This window comes from Buteo buteo, unplaced genomic scaffold, assembly GCF_964188355.1.
Source record: "Buteo buteo unplaced genomic scaffold, bButBut1.hap1.1 HAP1_SCAFFOLD_341, whole genome shotgun sequence".
In the NCBI taxonomy this organism is placed as follows: Eukaryota; Metazoa; Chordata; class Aves; order Accipitriformes; family Accipitridae; genus Buteo; species Buteo buteo.
Window position 1 is genome coordinate 442 of NW_027439505.1, and position 21,289 is coordinate 21,730.

General features: G+C 43.6%; 1 protein-coding gene across 1 annotated transcript; it reads left to right on the forward strand.

Annotated features, from left to right (window-relative positions):
- Positions 1–6,341: 6,341 nt before the first annotated feature.
- On the forward strand, positions 6,342–20,141 carry LOC142028406 (protein ELYS-like). The gene is made up of 7 exons (XM_075022279.1): positions 6,342–6,439; positions 9,737–9,869; positions 11,146–11,560; positions 13,425–13,527; positions 14,439–14,545; positions 15,085–15,269; positions 18,123–20,141. The coding sequence occupies exons 1-7, from the start codon at positions 6,342–6,344 to the stop codon at positions 19,878–19,880; spliced, it is 2,799 nt and encodes a 932-aa protein (XP_074878380.1). The 3' UTR covers positions 19,881–20,141.
- The last annotated feature ends 1,148 nt before the right edge of the window (positions 20,142–21,289 follow it).

Consider the following 21,289-nt stretch of genomic DNA (forward strand, 5'->3'; position numbering starts at 1 on the left):
GAAGACTGCTGTCGGCATAACGGGGGAGACATAACTCCGCCCCAGCAGCTGTTCTCCCCATGGCTGTATGAGCATGGCAGCCGAGGCAAGGCTCTCACCGCACCCACTGCTGCTGGCCCCAGTGCAGCATGCTGGAGTTGTTCCCACTGAAGTCGGCACTGCCGCTGCAGCAGGAGCATCATTTCACACATTTGATAACAAAGAGTTTGAAGGCCACATTGGACTTGCCCCAAGAGCAACCAAAAAAATGGGGGTTAGAATCATTTGCTCCTTTTTAATACAAATGTACCTGGATTTAAGGGGGGGGGCCGGCACCGGGCTAACAATACTGGAGACTGGTGTGTAACCCCTATTCTCTAGCATTTTCCACCCATCTGCAAGACTTTTTTCCATAGAAAGGGATAGGTAAGATTTTATCACACATCCATGGGTAATTCTGAGCCACAATTTAAAACACAAGCCAAATACTGCCAGATCTGCCACCAAGTGGGAAAGGAAGGAGAAAAGCGGTTGAAACAACTGCCCTTGTAGCTAAATTGCCTGCATTTATAGTGTTGCCGAGTTACCTATAGCACTTGCAGCACCTCAGAAAGCCTGAGGCTATGGCATAACGCATATTTAGGGATGCCAGCTATCCAGAAACTATATGCCACGCTCACATCAACAAATGCACATCCCACAGGGCCAGTGGAGTTGTAGACGGTGTTACAGGGCACAGGTATATGAGAGTAAAGGAAGTTTAGGCTTAGCCCTTCAGGTTAGTGCTATAGCAAAACGTGACACTCGTCAGCTTCAGTCCCTGCAGTCTGTTTCCTTACCAGTTTGATTTCTTTCACTTCAAAACTCTCTATAGAGATTTCTTTTCACCTTCTGACAGACTTTAGCCACTATACGGGACTTGGGCTTCCTTAAACATATCAGCCCATTTCTTATGGCCTAAGTGAGAGGTAAGAGGGGATTTTGCAGAGCGTGCCTTAGGATCAGAGGTCAGAATGGTAAGCCAGCAGTAAAATTCCTATAAACGTCAGTAAGTACAGAAGGATGCCAGTGTGAACCGCTTTTGAAAATCCACTCATGGGTGCCTCCAAAGCTCTGCAAACAGAGCGACTATCACATGGTAGCTCAGTGCAGCCAGAAGGATCAATCACAGACACAGTTCAGTTAAAGTATTACAGAAGGAAAAATGCCTCTGCACTCGGTGGAAGCAAAGGCAGGTCCCTATTAATTTGTTCTGTAAGCTTAAAACAAATAACAAGGAATGCTGTACAAGGACTTGAGGTACCCTACCATCAATCAAACTTACAATCAGATAAAATGGCATCCTCAAGCAAATTTTAGTAGAAATTGTTCGTATTGCAGCAAGGCCCTGTGCTGCTCCACCCCCTGCCCAAAAGATTTAACTCTGCTCAAAAGCTATCAAAGCATTCATCTGGAGTAAAACAAGTGATTTCAGAAAGACTGGAGTTAGCGGAGACAGTTAACCCACTTCTGGCTTTCACTCTTTTTGTTAGTCTAGATAAATTCACAGAGACAGCTTAAGGTCAATGAATGAAGGTGCTTGGAGAGCTTTTAGAGCCTAATTCCCATTACTTTCAACAAAAGGCAGGCACTAAACACCCTTAAAAATACAAATATAGGTCTATTTGGACTGTACTTTAAAACAAGGCATAGAGGTATCATTGCAAGTGGGACTAGGACATAAAGCAGGGATTAAGGTATATTTTCTTTGGTCTCATTGCATAGGATGAATATCTAAGAAATATGCCAGCAGCAATTTTGCCTGGTTAAGATCACCTCCTAAATGAAGCTGAGCATGTCCCATTGCTTAAGGTATTAAAAATGCCCAAAAGAAAGCAGTAAGTACCAGAAATTAATCTATCCTGTAGCTAAAACAGAGGCTGCCTCTACCACTGACTTAACCCTGTTGCACAAAGTCAGGCTCTCCATGCCTCAGTTTTGTTCCTCTGCCAGTCTGTCCTACCTAAATGCTAGCATGCTATAAAGCATAATTAGGAAGGGCATTACTTATGGCACCTCCATGGCCCCCAAAGACTTGATTGCCTAAATTCAGGGCATAGTACCTAATTCAGGCCAGCTACATGATATGGAAAGCCCCAAATGTACAGCTATATAGGGCCACCCCTTTCTCCCTTGCACTGAAACCACTGTAACCCAAATGATAATAGCAGAGCAGTTTGCCTGCAGCCTGGGGGAAGCACTGGGTGTGCAGGATTCATCTTTTGCCACTGTTGACAGGAGCATGGAAAACAAGCTGGTGCCATTCTCTGTACAGAGGAGAACAGTAGCAGTGGTTCACCGCTGAGTGAAAAAAAGCGTTAGAAAATGGCTTTCTGAAGAAGAAAAAATGGAACACAGCTGCATGTGAACAGCTCCAGGCCCTGGTGATGTTTCAATAGACAGTAACTGTACTCCTTGTCATCCTTCTGCTGGGTTAATCAAAAGGAAACGCATCCTTTGGGATTTTCAGCTTCTTTGGATCATTAGCACCCAGTAAATGAAAACAGAGATTATTTAATGCTATCATTACTTTCTTTCCCAATTAACAAGCTATTTCTCTGGTGGCTTCCCAGCACAGCAAACATACAGTATTGTTATGTGAAACATGCTGATTCCAACAACCCTACAGAGCCCGTCAGGACTGGAGCCACTGTGGAGGTTGAACCCAGTATCTCACCAGCCAGAGGCTAGTTGTGAGGATAAAATGGAATTGGAGTGATGACAGTTGTTTGGGGGGTTTTTGGCCAGAGGATTTCAGCTTGCAGGGCCATAACGCGTCTGTAGGATGAAGTTTTTATGTAGAGTAAAAAGCCATCGCCCAGTGGACCTGGGCAGTTTCCCCAGGCCTGCAGGAGAATCACAAGGCAGGTCCCTGTGCTACTAATTGCATCTCTCCCCACTTTTCTAAGTTCTTGGTGTCAAAGCCACTTAGGTTAGACACACAGGTCACAAGAAGTGCTCCTGTATCTTTCTGCACAATGATCCAAGCAAGATAACACAGCCAAAATCTGTTTTCTCTTACCATTTTGAGGAATTTCTGAACCAGCAAACTTGCTTCCTCATATATTTACTGTGCATGGCAAGAAGCACAGACAAAAGATGTAACGTGAAAAGCATCGCCCACGTGATGCTCTTTTTACAAGTTGTGCCCTCAGCATTCATTTGGAAGATCTTAAAAGTTCAATGTCCCTATCGAAAGCTCCTACAATGGCTGCTTCTCAGCAGAGCAGGGCTGCTCAACCATGAAACTGACGTGCGGAAAACAGACTCCACAATCGGTGAGATTGTAAAGTAGGTATGTTTATTCAGCGCTGGGCAGCACGGGGTGGGGGGGGGTCGTCCCACCAAAGTCGTGCGCGCCGTCGGGCCTAATTGTGCAGGTTAAGTACATGTTCTACATACACATTCATTAGATTTCCGAGAAATGTTATACATATTCCTTAGTTTTCCAGGAAACTATTAGCATATGCAAATGTCTTTTACGCAGGCGCATTGAAGGTCTCTGGTGGTCTTCGGAAGTCCTCTGGTGGTCTTCCATAGTCTTCCTCACTTGTCCGCTATTTGACCCTCCTCAGATGATTCTGCTTTCGGTCACGAAGGCCCATCTTGCTTGGCTTTTTGTGCCTGTTTCATCAAACTTTGTAGAAACAGTTAGCCTTCGCTGCGTCCGTGAGGCCTGCTGCTTGTGGGTGCCTCTGGCTCAGATTGAACAGCCCCATTGTGTCTCTCGTTCGCTATGTATCTATTCTTTTAATCATCCCACACTGCGCAGTATGGTCTTTTACATATTTTGATACATCAGTGCTCGTTAGTGCTTTTATTATCTAAGTTCTCAGTGGTGTAAAATCATATGGTTAGTTTAAGTTAAATTATCTACAAGGATGAGAACAAAAGCAGGAGTTCTTGTCTTTTCTGGCCCTATCTATTCAAGCAAGGTCTCTACTTGTGCCTTCTTAACAAGATCGTAAATACATCAAACATTTAATTAAGTTTTGTGATTGTTCATGGTTCCTTCTTGCTCATCACTCCCAAGTACCAGTCTCTGACAGGCTTAATCCTTGAGGAACACCAGTCTTTGGTATGTAAAGTTACAGAGAGAAACAATCATTAAGCAATTAGCAGTTTGCTCTCTATATCAAAACAAGAGTTACCACAAGCAGCAGCTTACGCAGGGCAGCAAATGAAGAGTTGAGAATAAGCTGATCTGAATGCCAAACCTCATTAGCTCCTTCAAAAAGCACTTGAACAAGCCCTCATTCCAGCTCTAATGAGGTGTTGTGCTGGACACCACGGTTATTTGAGTACTGTACACAAGTTTGCTCCCACTGAGCACTGCGACGGTCTCTGTTAGAGCTGTGGCCCAGAGCGGTTGTTCCCCAAAGGTGGGTGATTGATTGCTCTCTGGGCTCCTGTGACTGCCAGACACAATGAGATGAGGAGAAGCCAAGTACACTGACACACCTTTGCCTTGAGCATAACCCAGCCTGGACCAAAAGCATTGAAAGATTTCCCCTCCTTATCGAGGCACTTTGAAGAAGACCCTGAAACTGCGAGATGCTGAGGCCATGCAGGGGTTTGCAGAGCACCTCATGCAGAGAGGTCCTCGCCCTGAGGGGCCTCCAGCTGCTAATGCCGTATGAACATAAATTAGCTGACAGCAGTAAAGCTGCGGGGCCTAGCGCTAGAAAAAGCAGGCACCGATCAGCTGCTGCCATCTCTTCTGAGAGCAGGTCTTCACAGCACGTGGGATTTCTGCCATGAAGGACTCTTGGAAAGGCTCTAAATGCCCAACACTCAAGGCTTGGCTACAGAAGCAGTCACAATCAGCACCTTGAACTAATATATCCTCAAATTAAGTCCAACCAGTGGCCCATGTCTTGAAATGCTAGGCCAGCTGTTTGTTGGTTCACACTGGTTTCTTGTAAAAGCATTTTCCTTAGAAATACCAGGCTTGTCTGCCTCAGTGCCTTCCTCTCAGCTGCCTCAGGGAGAGCGGTCTCCCACCCCATACTCCTGTGTGAAGCCATCCCAGAGGGCTACTAAAATATGTTCCCTGGCCAGTAGTTTTCTCCTGATAGGGCCCTGCATACTGTTCCACACATCTTTCGTAAAGGCACAAACCAACTCCAAGCAGTCTGACTAGAGCAGGTTTCCACAAACAGCTGCATAAATCCAAGATAACTCCAAGTGAGCATCCTAAGGGCTCTGTCCTGTTCCTGTGTAATCACCAGGCAGGGAAATTCTCAATGATATGAAGCAATTTCATTCAGTTGCAACCTGGGATCCGAGTTCTGTATTGAAATTTTTCATTATGAGTAACAAGCATTGGGAGCATGAGGTGCAGGGCTGACATGCAAAAACAGGAGCATATCCTTTAACGAGACCAGCTTAATTGTCCATTTTACTACTCTTATGTCTATTCCACTAAAGTCCCAGTACTGTTGTTAGTGCTGTATGAACCTTGAAATACAACAGTTCCCACCGCTTAGAATTTATTCCCTGGTCTTTACAGTATCTAAGCACCTCTGTTTTGTTCAGGGCCTAAGTCTGCTCTTCAAGCATCACTGAAATATTTAAAGCCTCCTGTGCTGGTTTTGGCTGGGATAGAGTCAATTTTCTTCACAGTAGCTAGTATGGGGCTATGTTTTGGATTTGTGCTGAAAACGGTGTTGATAACACAGGGATGTTTTCATTATCACTGAGCAGTGCTTACCCAGAGCCAAGGCCTTTTCTGCTTCTCAGCCCACCCCACCAGCGAGGAGCTGGGGGGGCACAAGGAGTTGGGAGAGGACACAGCCGGGACAGCTGACCCCAGCTGACCCGAGGGATATCCCAGACCATATGACGTCGTGCTCACCCTATAAAGCTGGGGGATAAAGAAGGAAGGGGGGGGGGGGGTGTTTGGAGTACTGGCATTTGTCTTCTCAAGTAACCGTTACACGTGATGGAGCCCTGCTTTCCTAGAGATGGCTGAATACCTGCCTGCTGATGGGAAGTGTTGTATGGATTCCTTGTTTTGCTTTGCTTGTGTGCATAGCTTTTGCTTTACCTATTAAAATGTCTTTATCTCAGCTCACAAGTTTTTCTCACTTTAACCCTTCTGATTCTCTCCCCCATCCCACTGTGAGGGAGGTGAGTGAGCGGCTGTGTGGTGCTTAGTTGCCAGCTGGGGTTAAAGCACACCACCTCCATTCACCTAACCTACAAGGTATCACCTAACTCCAAGGGATTTAAATCCCTAGAGCGCCCAAGTGTCCATGGGCTCACGCCTGCTAAACACAGGAGGTGTCTTGCATCTGACCTGCTGCTTAGAGCCCCACACCATGGTGCCCAGAGGCCCCAATGCAGGATCTTCAGTCAAGGTGGACAAATTACTATTTTTCAACATCTACCAGCTGGCAGCATTGGGTGAGCTGGAGAGGTAAAGGAGTAATAGGCTGTCTCTGCAGCAAACAGCAATGCTTTACAGGCAAGGGGACAAACAAGAGCTGCCAGATATGAACACGCAACACAGTACTGCTGTCTGATGAAACCTTGCAATGGTTTGGCTCACTGACCTGACAGAAAATACCACGTTTCCAAACTGCCATCACTTCCAACATCCAAAAGTGAACACAGCCGAAGAAGAGCATGGAAAGTGGAAGACTGCAGAAGCAGGCTAGCTCTACTGCTGATTCATTGCCTGGCCTGCAAAGAAATAGAAATATAAATCTCAAGGCCAGAAATACAAATCTTAAGGCCAGAAAAAAGTTAGGAGCGTATAAGCGTGACCTCTGCAGGCCGCAGATTTTTTAACAAGTCAACTTTTGCTTCTTACAGGTCAGTATCTCCAACGGAAAAATGCAAATGATGCTTGGAAGCTTTGCAAAGCTCTCAAATGCCCTGGGGTGATGGATATTATGCAAATAGGAGCAGTTACCACTGTCATGGTCTCTGCAGCAAAGCCCCAGCTTGCTAAATTGTTAGGGGTGAGGGAGCACAGATATTACCAGGAAGAAAGGGAATGAAAAAACAAGTGAAGCAAAGGCATTCTCTCCGGAGAGAGAAAGAGAGAAACGGAGGGAGAAAGTAACCAGCAAACACCTCTGATAATGTGCAGAGTCCCTGTATCTCAATCCTTCAGAGAGTTTGGTTTGTCCTCCCCCTACTGCTGTGGCAGGCCAGCATCTCTGCACCCTAAAAGAAATTCAAGATGTGTTAGACCGTGGATCTTTCCTCCTCTTCCTCCTACACCTTTCCCAGATTCAATTTTCAGAGCTCCATGCTTTTAGTAAAAAACGCCTTTGAAAACAGAGGCTAACCTGGAGGCAAGTTTGTTCGTCAGCGTGATATTGCTTTGGGACTGGGCATTTACGTATCAGAGAGACTGTGAGCTCACTAAAGTTTGCTTCTACTCTCTTTGCTTGCAGGAAAATGCCCCTTCAGGGAAGGGGCACCTGAATAAAGCTTTCTTTGGCTTTTTTTGCACCTACAAGATATAGCATTTAAGAATCAATTCATCTTAAGTAATACTTGGAGCGAGAGTTCTTCTGCTATGATAGTCTCATTTATGCGAATACATCTATTTACATTACAGTAAAAGTGTTTACAGAATTTAAGGTAGCTGAAACGAAACCCATGATTGCCAACAAGCTATTGGTGTACAGGTTTTGGTAGACTTGATTGTGTGATCAAATAGCAATCTTTTACCACTTTGTGCCCAGCTTCTGCTTCGTTTCTGCCTTTTTCTTTTTTTTTTCACTCAAAACCAGGCAGAATTATAAAGAGCAAAAAAGAAGCTAGCAGTTGTCAGATGATTTTCCTAGAGGTAGTATATTCAAGGTGAAACTTGAATTCTGGTACGTTTGGACTTGAGGGGAGTGCAAGTCAGTTACATTTTCCTTTTAATTCTAGGCCTAGAGCTACAGAACCACCAGTCATAACATGTCCTCTCCCTGATGCAGAGTTGCCCGACGCATTTGTTGGGACACCCGTTAACAAAATTTAGCTTTGTACCTGTTAAAGAAAAGGTCGGCTTGGGGACACAACTAAGTGGAGAATTTGAAGTGGCCCCAGCATTGAAATGCAGAGGAATTTTCTTCTGACATGAGAATTACATCACTGGTGCAACGTAAAATTGCATTACTCTTGCCTCAGATGGCAGGGATTTAGGAAATTAAGTGTGACATGTCACGAAATCATGAAAAAACAAGAGAAGGCCTGTAACTTGTTCATGGGCCTGATCCATCAGCCCAGCAGTGCGGGTTCACCTGTATTTCTTGTTCATTGAATGTTTTTGTTATGTATCATCTCAGATGTCTTGAGTGCAGCTCAAGATTTTATTTCATGTATTTATTTATGTTCATATTTTCAATTGTGTATCTTCACAGATTGCCGGATTTGGTGGTTCGTCCTGTTCCTTCAAGTTCTGCAGCACAGGGTGGTAGCTGGCAGTCACCATGCAGCGCTTCTACTTCATTCATGGCATCCAGCCCATTGAAATCAAATATGCTTGGTTCCATCTCACAAAAGAATTTTTCAAGAGCATCGGAGCTGAATTTACTGGAGACACCTCTTGTGGTTAAGGTTTGTGTTTTAGAAAACAGGATCAACCAACCGAAGCAAAAGCCTGTAAACTTTGTTTAACATGAAACCACCGAAGTATTTAACACAAACCCTGTTCGATTCAGGCTGTGGAATATTTCCCGCATGCGTGTGGTTATTGGACGTAGAATCCTTTTGGAAGCAGGACGTTGGGAACAGTCTTGAAGAGGGAAAGTTTAGTTCTAAGTTAACTGCCGTACGCACATTGTCCCATAGCTTTGTGAAATACTTTGTTCCATGCAATAAAAACGAGTGTAAGTTAAAAATTGGACTTCTGAGTACACATAGATCCTTAGAGATGCAATTTGTAGCTTAACCATCTCATTGTCTAAGTGCTCGATAGCTCTGTGGAGTTTGACTTGCATGCCGACAAGCAAGAAGGTATATGCTTTAGTTTCTTAATCCACTTAAGGGAATGACAACGTAAGTGATGCCAGTTAAGTGATGTCAGTCTCTGTCAAATTCAGTGATGGCTTTTTGCAGGGATTCTACGTATTGATGCTTGTGACAAGAAGATGCCATATCCTTGTTTCTTCAGGAAGTTAGTTTGAACGCTAACATTTTATGTTGCATTAATTATAAAAAAAAAAAAAGAAGAAAGAAGCCAGTAGATTCATAAGAAACATAAAATGCATGGTTTTTATACCATTAAGTTTTTTGTCCCTTTGGAAAAAACAGCAGTGCAGAGGCTAAACTTTGTCCTCTCTGCTGGTACAAACTCGGTTTAATTTGAACTAATACTTTAGTTGTGTGCAGTGAACTTCTTGTAATCAGTTACCTTCTTGCTTTATGCTTTTTGTTCATCAGAATGATCGTGAGCCTGGCTTGAGAGAGAGAGCAGTTGCCAGGAATTCTACATTGCACCAATGTGGCAAGATCCTTCCTAGAGTTCAAAGGAAGCTGGCCAGAGAGAGAGCCAAGCCTTACCACTTGCCTTCATCGGTCTCAAGAGAAGGTAATTCTTTAGAGGAGGGAAATACAATGGACAACTGACCATGACTTTGATCACACAAGGCTGATATTTTTTCCCCTCTTGCTTTACAGTTGCAAGACCAAAGCCGTTATCAACAGTAACAAAAGCTTTGGCCACAGCTGCTTCTGTTTTTCCTGCGTTTACTCCTTGGTCTATTCTCAGATCCAGCCTTCGCACTACACCCCTAGCAACTCCTTCTGCATCTCCAGGACGATCTCTACCTCCTCCTCTACGAGCAAAGGAGCGTAGAGTATCTTTCAGGGAAGAGAACTTGAATGCAAAATGGACTGTTGGGGTAAGCTGGCCTGTAGTTAGTGATCTTTATAGTTAAAGGCTTTACAGACTGTGATTTGATTTAGTTTTTTTCAAGTTTTCCAATACTCCTTATATTGAGAACTGGAATAGCAAATCAGAACGGCAGACTTGAATTTGGTCCAAAAAGGTTATGTTAGACCTTCTGTAACATCACCTGCCTGCAGGAACATATTCTTAACAAATACCAGCCACCTTGGTGGTTTTTACTCCAGCATCACTAGGCGCTGTGATTGTTCCAAATTGCATGTGTGCAGCTTCCCGCTATACCTTTTGAAATGGTGGTATGGCAGGAGGGTAAGGAATACAGATTGAGTCAGTTGTTTGGGTTCGTTAAGCTTTGTGAATGAAACACCTCTGAAAGCAACAAAAGTCATGAGCTGCATTTACTCTCAGTCTCTCTTTTTGCAAGGCCTGGGTTTCCTTAAGTTATGGTAAAAATAGACTGCCGATGAAGAGAGCTGTATGGCTGTCTCTTCTCTAGCCCTAAAGTTCTTGGTTTTGCTTCTTGCCTTGCACCAGCGATAGCATTCGTGTAGTTGTCAAATGAAGTCTGTCCACCTGGAAGTTGCCCCCTTCTGCTCCTCCTTTTGTTCTGTCAGGTGGCTTCCCTGATTCAGCTCGTCATGCAGTTGCCAAAGTAATGTTCCAAAGCTAGTATCTACCTGGAGGAGCTTTCCGTACCTGTACTAACAAATTGTCTTAACCTGTTTTTATCGTACCTGTTATTGCCTGTTATAAAGAGCTACTCAACTGTAAGAAGAGGCTCTCTCTCCTGTAGGAAGTTCTTAGTAATAGTGCAGTGTGGCCGGATTAATTTACTTGTTCCACGCCACAGGCATAGTGAACGCTAAAATATGTTAGTAGTGCATACAAGCTGAAAAGGCAAGCATAAAAAAAGAGAAATCTTGGAGTTATGATTTTAGGTATGCAAAGCTCCTTCTTCTTGAAAACACAGTAGTGAACCCAATGAACAGCCTTGAGATGACAGGGTAAGCAAGCACTTACAAGGCCCACTTCATCTTAATTCTCCAAGGTTGTGGAAACTCAATAAGCAGTCAACAGTGGGATTGGTTTTTACACTCTGCTTTAAAAGCTAAGATAGTGCTAGCATGAGAACTAATTTTGTAGCGCCTTGCTTAAGGCGACACTTGCAAAACTGACAAATATCAATATATATATGTTCTTTTTTTTTGTCTTGCTTTGACAAAAAGCATATGTGTGATCTTGATTGTGAACTTTCTTTTTAAAAAACAAAGGTAACGGAAGATAACAAAGCACCATCTGGAGTTTCATCTGAGCATCATCACGGAGTGGTGGAGGATGCTTGGTCGGAAAGTAGAGATAAACCAGCTCTGTTTCCTCTGAGCAATCCCGAGGAAGGTGGTGCTGAAGTGGAAGAGTCTGGAGACAGTTTGGAGAAAACGGATGTCAGCAAAGAAAACAGTAACTTCTCTGCCAGGTCAGACCAAGCTGCTTTGGAGTATCATGATGCAAAATCACCTGGCGATTTTGAAGATGAAGTCATCTTTATAGCTGCTAATCCAGCTAATTCTTCCGCTGAAGAAACTGCCGATTTTGAAGAACTGGAGAAGGAGGAAGACAGTGAAATAGTTGAAGAGAAACCCTTCCCGATGGGACAACCAGATTCATCAGAACTGAGAAAAGCAGCTGGTGTGTTTCCTGCTATGATAACCTAAGCTTCTGCATTTTTCAAATGTCTTCAAAAGGCTAAATTACTGACGGGTGCAACAGTCCATGATGAGCATTCACAAATGTCCGAGGCACTTCCTTGTCCTAGGCTTTCAAAATTGCCACTGTGTTTTGAGCCCTTTTTTAGGTCTCGTGGACATTCTGCATGTATACTGCTTTTGGCTGGCATTTCTTGTGTGTAATTGCAGCGGAGAGGCAGCAGCGACTTGTGGGAGTTTTGAGAGGGGTACAAGCTGAAAACTTAGGCTTCTGGTTCTGTTTTAGGGGGACTTCTGTAGGCTGCAGGTTTTTTTACAGCACGTTTAGCCTATGGCGTGCTTTGACTAGATAGGTAATTTTTTGTTGTTTTGTTTTTTTACCCCCCTCGTTAGTGCTCAGTTAAGTAGTTTTCTTTGGGAAGTGAGTCTGCTTGTGTATCTGCTTCTCATTACAGCCATGTTTGCTCCTTTTGCTGGCTCAACAGCTTCTGCAGCCTTTTCCAAACCTATTTCAGCTGGTCTTTGGTAATTCAGCTCAATTCAACTCATTCAAGCCAGTGCAGCTGCTGAGGATGTGTTCATATGAGCAGGTCTGCTGGCAGATTAGAAGAGATGTAGCTCACTAGGTGGTGAGCAGTGATGAAGAGCTGGGAATGACAGTGGTGCAGGAACAGGGAGAAGATGTGTAAACACAGCTACAGTCAGGATTGGACAAACAGAGCTCAGTCCGCTCAGCTCCTTAGAACAAAAGTTTGCTATTCCTGGGAGAGGTATGCAAGTGTCGGAGTTCTGCGTCCGAGGTCTCGAAACAGTTTGTAGCGGGGAGCGTGTACTCCGGTATCAGTGAATCATATGCAGCCTGATTCAGTCCTAAGCCTGAGATGATTCCGGAGGATCCTGGAGAGTGACTGCTGCTCCTGAAGCTCCTCAGCTCCTTTTCTTTTTCAATAAGAGCAGTGCCCAGACAGGGACTCCGTGTACATGGGTAAAAGGGGTTCTCCAGGTCTGAGTGTTTCTAGTAAGATAGGTCAAAACATTTGCCTGTCTGCTTTTAGCTGCCCTGTGTTTGGACAAGAAATCAAGGGTGCTTTTCCTTAAAAACAATGATAAGGTCCTAATCATTAAAGAATAACCTTATGAAGAAAGTTTGTCATTGCCGGACTATGGTACAAACAGTTCTGTACAATTTCGGTCCTCTGGAAGCGTTAGGGGGCAGTCAGTATAGCTCTTGTTTGGGCTGAGCTAGCAAAATTATCCCAGTCCTGCGTACTGTCTGCAAAGGTAATTGTTGGATCTGGAGGAAGCAGATGGCAGAAACAAAGAAGAAAAGGAGGAGGGTGTTTCTAGAATTTGGCCTGTTGAGAGAAAAACAGGCTAGCAAGCAGTTGGGTTTCAACACCACCAGTCAACCGCTAGAGAAAAGAACAGGAGACGACCTTAGATGCATTCTTGTAGAAGAGGGGAAACGAAATCAGGAAAGGAAAGAAGCATTGCTGGGATGAGTTAAATATCCAAAGAGAAATAAGAAAAACTTCTGACCCAATTTTAAGAAGGAGGGATGTTTCCTGAGGTTTTTATGTATTAGGTCAGTAACATATCAAGTTGAGTTTGTAAACAGAATGTCAATGGCCATGTTGTTTTCTTGACGGAAACTATGCATCAGACTTCTGGTTTTACTGGACAGAAGAACTCAGACCTTCTGTGCAGTTGAAGTCTTGGTAGCGTTATTTTGTTAGATCACCATCCTAGGTGAAATGCGTTACGGCTCTCTCGAAAATCATATGAGCATTTTGAAAGAAATGATGTTAAGTGCAACAGGGAAGTCACCCATCTGTCTGTTTTTGTAGGATTTGTGGAAGAATCAAATGCTGACCGTCTTACCCTTCCTGAGGATGGTAAATGGTTGTTTAAAGCTGCTGAGGCTGCTACTTCTGGGACTGCAAGTGAAGGGTAAGTTTATGAAATATAGATACACCTTTAGGTTCACACAACATGTGACTGCTGGCTTTCCTGTGTTTGAAAACTATGATTTTTGAGCTGGTATTGGTTCTCTCCTGTGTTCTTAAATACAACAGGTTTCCTGTTCCTTTCTGTCTGTGGACAGAACTAATGTGGCATGAAGAGAAGTCAAATTGACGAGCTGTCAGTTTGAGCCTTTTTTTCTCAAATCATTGCAGACCCCAAAGTAGCGGGATAAGGATTTTGTTCAGCAGGCTATATGCACCTTTTTACAGTTTGAGGGGGTTACTAAGCAGATACTGTGAAGAGAAGCCCTGCTTTTGTCTGAATGTTATGTCGGTGCAAATTACACCTGAGATTCCTGTAACTTTAGTGGGTTTATTGTGGGGCTTGACTACTTTCTGGCAGTAATTTATACACTTAGTTTCTATTTTCTGTGTGTGGTCAATTAGCACCTGTTTGTTTCTGGAAAGGGAAGCAGTTTTCTCACCAGGTACTTTAAAAGCTGCAACTGCTTAGTGAGAGACGTTAGCGATGAAATAACCCTTAATTTCAAGTGGTAACTTACAGTGGCACAAACTTTTGTTCAGTTGGTTCTAGACCTCGAGTATGGCAGTTGCACTCTTTCTACAGAAGACAAAGAATATATTATTCTTTAATACAACTCTGTTGTTATGTTATTATCCAGTGTGAGATAGCTGGGAAGAATGTTAAGTACTTGATTCGTTGCACAAGATGAGTCGGGAATTGAATGTCGATGTGTTGGTAAAGGAATTTCTCATTTTCCTTAGTTTTTTTCTGTTTGGAAACTGGAAGACTTTACAGTGAGAAAGTAATTTGTAAAGCTCTTCAAGGTTTGTTTTGAAGCTTTGTGATGGATTTCTCTCTTTCTGCTCATGCAGTGAAGCAAACCAGCAGGAGTCCAAAATGTCCTCTTCATCAGAAGAAAAAGCCATACCAGTTGCAACAAACCCACAGCTTTCTGAATCCCTGCAGGCAGAGGGTGAATGTACGTACAGTATGTGGGAGATGTTATGTGAGTTAAGGCAGCTGAAGGCCTCAAGTAAAACATGCAGTTTGCCATAGCGCTACAGGTGTCTCAGACTGAAGTAGTACTAGCATGTTACTGCTACCTTTCATTAAACTGTAGAGAGAAGAATACCCTCCTCAGAGAAAGTCCTTGTAGAAAATGCATAGCCAATGTTCCTGTTCTGGATAAAGGTACTGAGAAAACGGGTAGAATGTCAAATATTAGAAGGAGAGATCATTATGTATTTCGGTGTTGTACACCACTACTAATTTGTGTGCTATGGGATCTGCTGCTTGAGTTACTATTTTGAAAGATGATGCATCCCTCAGTACTCAGGCTGTGAAGAATACCTAGCTGCCGGGTAGATGGTTCTGGTTTCTAGCGTTTGGGGAAAGCCCGATGTATGTGGCAGGATGGAGAACTGTATTCTTGGCTCCTGCTCCCTCTGTTACTTCCTGTTGCTTAAACGCATCTCATTTATAGAGCAGTTAAGTTAAAATGATATAAATCTCTTCCAGCTGTGATACGTATCCTTGACAGCGAGGAAGTGGTCAGTACTCATTCAGAAAATTGCCTTGAGGGGAAGTGTGTGGATTTACCTGAAGAACGTAACCCAGAAGCAGCTGGAGATGAAGGAAACGTTCCTTTTCCACAGGAAGAAGTAACTGTTTCTAACAATCTTCCTAAAACTGAGGAAATTAATGTAAGTAAACTATTTTCCCATTTTCTACTAAAGAGAAAACACCTTGCAAATTGAGGACAGTCCTGTCTAACTGACGATTAGAAGGCACGCAAAACTGTCTCAGTTTCTTTAGCTGGGTAACACAAGTCCAAACCTCGTTGGGTAAGGGCAGATAGGTTTTTCTCCTACGCATTTGCTGTACCGATAACACAGAATAGAACCTGTCAAGACTTGGGCCTTTGAGAGCTGTAGGAGTGCCAAAACCCGCCTAAATATTTTTTAAAATCACCATGCCTTCATTTGGTTTGCTAGACTGTAAATGTTTCTTATTTGACTTAAAAAAAGAAATAGTTTTAATGTTAAAGACAATAAGAAAAGTTGGGGAGTGCAGCTTTTCAATACCGGAGGCCGTTTACCAAATGACAAAATGACGTGGGAACCAAACTCATTTTCAGAATGATTTGGGTGCTTAGATCCTTTGCTATTTGTTCCTTATTAACATAAAGAGAATTCCCAGTAATGAGTTAATTTCAGTGTCAAGATATTTCCAGCTGCCTAAAACTCTTTTTGTGTGCGTGTGAAAATGCGGGGGTTTTAACATCTCAACTTTGTAAAGTATGAATTTTAAAAGGTTGTTCACAAGGGCTGAAAATCAGAGCCAGAGATTCCTCAGTTGTGGCAGGTTTTCCCCATTGTTCTCACTTCTGCTGGGGCCGATGAGTGATTTGGATTCATTGTGGATGTCCTCTAAGTACCACATAGAGTATGCTGTCGATTTCCTGTAGGGTTGTACTCACGGGAATTAGTAATAGTTAGAGTGAAATACAAACTGAAAGGTAGGCGTAGCACAAATAGATTGGTCTCAAGCAACAGAAGATGCTTTTCGGTGTCGCAGATTTCAGATGAAGTTGAATAGGCAGTCGCTTACGTCGCTCGTCTCGGCTTTGGGGTTTAGGACAACGCTCTAGAGAAGATGATTATAGACTTGGGAATACATAAATCACTCACTTATAGGAGTAAATGGAGAATTTGCGATGGGAAGAAGGGAGCCGGTACGTGAGACGGTCACAAAGCTGCTGCAGTCATTCCTGTAGCAGTAGAGTGAAGGTTTTCCTGCTTTCATTATGACTGGTTCTTACTGAGTTATACGTAAACATGTCTTTTTGGCTTGTCTACCTTCACTGAATTTAGGACAAGCTGCTTACTACTTTCTCGGTCGTAGATTTGTAAGCATAAAAGGAAAGTTTATGCAGACTGAGAGGGTTGTCAAACATTGGCATGTGCTGCCCAGGGAAGTGGTTGAGTCACCATCCCTGGAGATATTCAAAAAGTGAGTGGACAGGGTACTTCAGGACATGGTTTAGTGGGCATGGTTAATGGTTGGACTCGATGATCTTGAAGGTCTTTTCCAACCTAAATGATTCTACGATTCTATGATTCTATGACTAGTATTTCTCGAATTTAGCTTTGAAGCGTGGCATGTTGCTAGATGCGTGTTGCGCAACTACATGCACTTGTTCTCAAATTTGCGCTAATACCTCGCTTGCAGTCTGTGCTCCCTGCCGTGCTGTTAATGGCCGGTGGGAACCGGGCTGGAGTTACCCTGTCGTTGCACTTTGTAACGCCGGCTTATGACAGGGTAGAATTGCTGGTGGTCGTGAAACTAGTCTGGTATTTGTACTCGGTATTGCCGTCACCTTCGTACTTCGGGAGCCATCCATCGGAAACTATCAGTAATTACAGCTTTTAGCTTTTTTCCTCGGCGAGCCCACCTATGGGGGGCATCTCCGTCCTTCGGGTGCCATCGCCTGGAGACTGTTAATGATTCCACTTTTTACCTTTTCTCCTTGGGGAGCCAGCCTAGGGAGGAGAAATCTTCCCGCATCTTCCCCTTCTCTGCCAGGCTAATTCCAATAGTGTTTGAGGACTTTGAAAATTTGCATATCCTTGGGCTGCTGAAACCAGCATGGTCCTATGCGAGGTCTCCTGCATGTCGTTCAGGTCTTGTTTAGGGTTGAACAACTGTTTAAGAATACGATCAAAGATGATGCTTTAGCAACTTTTGGCAAGGCAGGAGGCAAGAAAATAAGCAGATTCTATGGAGACTCCCGCTGAATGGCTTCCTCCTTCTGCCCTCTTTGGCTAGCCCTATAACTTAGAGGGTTGGGCAAAGGTCTTCACGCGTTGATTAAATTACCTTGGCCACCTGAGTCACTTGAAATACATAACAGAGACTACTTTTGCTCTCAGCATAAAAGCTTGAGTGTCTCATGTGGCTCTAGCAGGAGAGAATAATTGCTCAGTACGGGGAGCTACAAAGGCTGCGATGGAGGTATTTAGAATCTATGTGTTGTCTCCTGCAATCCAAGTGATTCCTTAAAGTGCGGTGTTGAGTTGTGCGATGTGATACCTGGCCAGTTTGACTAAGTGTTGCGGTGACACCTATGATGAGCGAAACTTTAAGCTTGGGGGACATCGTTGTACTTTGCCCCGTTAGATGCAGAGTCGGTCACTCTGTGTGGATTTGTAGTCAGTGCGGAAAGTACTGCAATGTGATGATTACTGCCAGCTGGGTGTACAGCTTGTATTGTAAAACTGCTCACTTTGTTCACGGGTGGTGGCAAATCGTTAGTCATGAACAGAAGTATCAGAAATGGAGCATGTGATTGCATACACGGGATACTCTGTTCTCTGTCCCTTAAACGCATAAACTTTTACCTGTAGTAGAGAGTACATGGTATGTTTCTAACTTTACATTTGGTGGTGATCGGAAAGGAAAAGCAGCATTTCAGTGTCCTCAGCTTCATCTAGCTCAGCCTGAAGTTAGTCTGTTTGGTAACTGATACTGCATTAAGAGACCTTTTTTAACTTTAGGTTCTTGAAGACGGTGCGGTTAAGGCACAAACCTCAGAAGAAGCACCTGAAACATCACCATGTAGTGAACTACATCCCTCAGGCAATCTTCAGTACAGCTATGATAGTACAGAGCAACAGTTTGCATGTCATTTGCCTGATAACAGAGATGGTGAATGTGATGCAGCTGAGGGAGATGGAGAGCTTTTTCTATCTCAGAATAATTTTACTTTAGTCTTGGAAGGAGAAGAAGGTGAAGCAGAGATGGGAGACCCTACATTAGTAGATGCTTCTAAAGCAGCTGGCACAACAACAGAGGAAAAACCTGTCAACAGTTTAGGCAATACTGAAAACCAAGAACATGTTACCAAGTCGGTGTCCACTGTAACTAGTGATCAGGCATCTCAAAATATTGCAGAGTCGCTCCCGTATGTGCCTGAACCCATTAAGGCAGCTACTGCTGAGAACTTACCGGATGCAATCAAAGACACAAGAAGTAAAGAATTTACATCTGAAGTTGCAGAACAATCTATTCATGAAACCATAGGTAAGAAGGTAACTGGATTCCAGAAGGCAAAAGCTCCCTTAAGAACTGTGCCGGAAGGAGTGGAAGACGAAACCAGCGTACGTCAAGTAGAGTACGGCATCGCTCCTGGAATACGTGCAAGGGGACAGCTGAGTAGAAGGCTAAGTACTCCATCGGCAGGCACTCAGCAGCTACTGAAGACAGGCAAACCAGGTCTGTTTGCACTGTCTCCTAGGAGAAGTAGCAGGCGAACAAAAGAAGCACCTGAGACTTCTAGTCTTCAAACGGAAGAAAATGCTCAAGAGGAGCAAACGCTTGTGATGCCTGTTACTCCTAGGAGAGGCAGGAAGCCTAAACCAAGTACTGCAGGAAAAGTAGAAAGCAGCCTTTCTGATGGACAAACATTGTCCCTCCCTACACAGTCCGTAGCCGCTACTCCAAGAAGAAGATTAAGGAGAGCGAAGGAAGCTGCAGCTGAACTCTTGGGAGAGGCTAATGAGGAAACTTCTCTTGCTGAAGGTAGCGTTATCGCTTCTGCTACTTCCCAAAGGACTAGAGGAGGGAAAAGTTCAGCAGGAGGTCAAGAAACTGGCCAGACTGACACGGGTCATAAGATAAAAACGTCAGTCAGTCCCAGCAGAAGTGCAAGAAAACTGAAAAGCGTTAATTTACAATTTATGGAAAATATTGTCAAGGATCAAGAGGTGCAGCCTAGTGCCCAACTCCTTTTACCGGTGGCAACTCAAAGAGGCAGAAGAAGAAAGATGAGTTCATCAGAAGTTTCAGAAAATTCTGACCTTGATCTGTCTAAATCATCGCTTCCTCAAACAGAATTCAAACTTCCCGTCACTCCGAGGAGAAGTGCTAGGAAGCAGGCACAAAATCTCCTGGCAGACACAGAATCTCTCTCTGCTCAGGAAGACATGTGTGCAGGTGGGAAAGTGGGAATCCTCGATACTCCTAAGAGAAGAATAAGAGGAGTCCCACATGCTAAACTAGAAAAAACACATGCTCCTGAGCAAAGAGCTGCCCAGCCAAACGAGGAATCAAGCACACCCAGGACTGCAGCAGGAACCAGGCGTCGGGGCAGAAAGAGACGATTAGCACTGGAGGAGAGCACAGAGGAGGAGGCCTTCCCCCAAGGACCTGGTAGCAGTCCTATGATGCTTAAAGAGAGAAACCCATCAAAATGTGCTGCAATATTAAGATCTGTAATGGACCGTATTACAAGAACATGCCTAGTGTGTAAGTAAAGCCACAGATAACTCTCAGGGTTGTCAGTGCAATACATTTATTTGCTGGAACTTCATCAGTTCCCATGTAACTAATCCGAAATAGCCTAGGTGTTGATTTCTGGTGGGGAAAAAAACAAGCTACAGGCAGAAACCAGTCCATAGTTTCTTGTGAGTTGTTAGGCAATGCTTATAACCTATTAGTCTAGGCCAATCTGAAAATACGAAGAGAGAATAGGATTTCAAGTAGTAAGACAGCATTTGTTTCCTATTCTGTTTGCACTTTTGTCTTCTATGCAAAACTTCCAGATTTCCATTCCAGGAATGCTTTTTTCACCAAAGCAGTCAAGATCATGAGTGTCTTTGATATGCCTGGAGATAAATGTACCGCGGTTCCTTTTGAATTAAAGCTGTTCCTAAAATAAAATGCATTTTCCAATGCACTGTGCTGTGTGGATGACCCATCTGTGAGGTAGAGGGAAAAATGCAAGTTACGGTCACTGATGTGGCTGTTTGTTCAGGTCACTCACTCCTTGGCTGTGACTCTGACCTGGCAAGGTCCAAGAGCAGGCTTATCCCACAGCAGTCATTGGTGTGGTGTGCATTGCTGTTGTTCACTAAACCGTGAATTCTTAGTGAATGACTGATTGCTTGTATTTTGATACTACGACTGCAACTTCAATACACAGAGAGAGAAAGGTGAGGAGGTAGGTGTGCGATTTCTATGAGCACCAACAGCACAAGCATATGTAGAATCCTTCTGGAAGCAGGACGTTGGGAACAGTCTTGCAGAGGGGAAGTTTAGTTCCAAGTTAACTGCAGTACGCACATTGTCCCATAGCTTTCTGAAATACACTCATGTTTATTGCAGGGAACAAAGGAAGTTAAAATTGGACTTCTCAATATACTTAAGCCCTTAGAGATGCAAGTTGTAGCTTAACCATCTCATTATTTAAGTGCTCAATGGCTCTGTGAAGTTTGACTTGCATGCCCACAAGCAAGAACGTATATGCTTCTTAATCCATTTAAGGGACTGACAACGTAAGTGATGCCAGTTAAGCAATCTCAGTCTCTGTCAAATTCAGTGATGGCTTTTTGTAGGAATTTTACTTGTCTTAAACTGTCTTTCCATTCACTGCCATCAAACTCTTCTCATGTAAGGACATAACTGACCAATCTTCTTGGTGCTGATCTTTTTGGCTTTGCCCACCTGAACAGAATAGTTGTGATCTCAATCTTCAATACAGCTGTGATACTACAGAGCAACAGTTGCATGGAATTTGCCTGCTAATAGAGATGGTGAATGTGATACAGCTGTGGGAGATGAAGAGATTTTTCTACCTCAAAAGAGTAACTTTCAGAACTTTAGGAGGAAAATTTCTTATGTAAAGTACTTCAGTAAGGGTCACCAATATTAGCTTTACTCATTA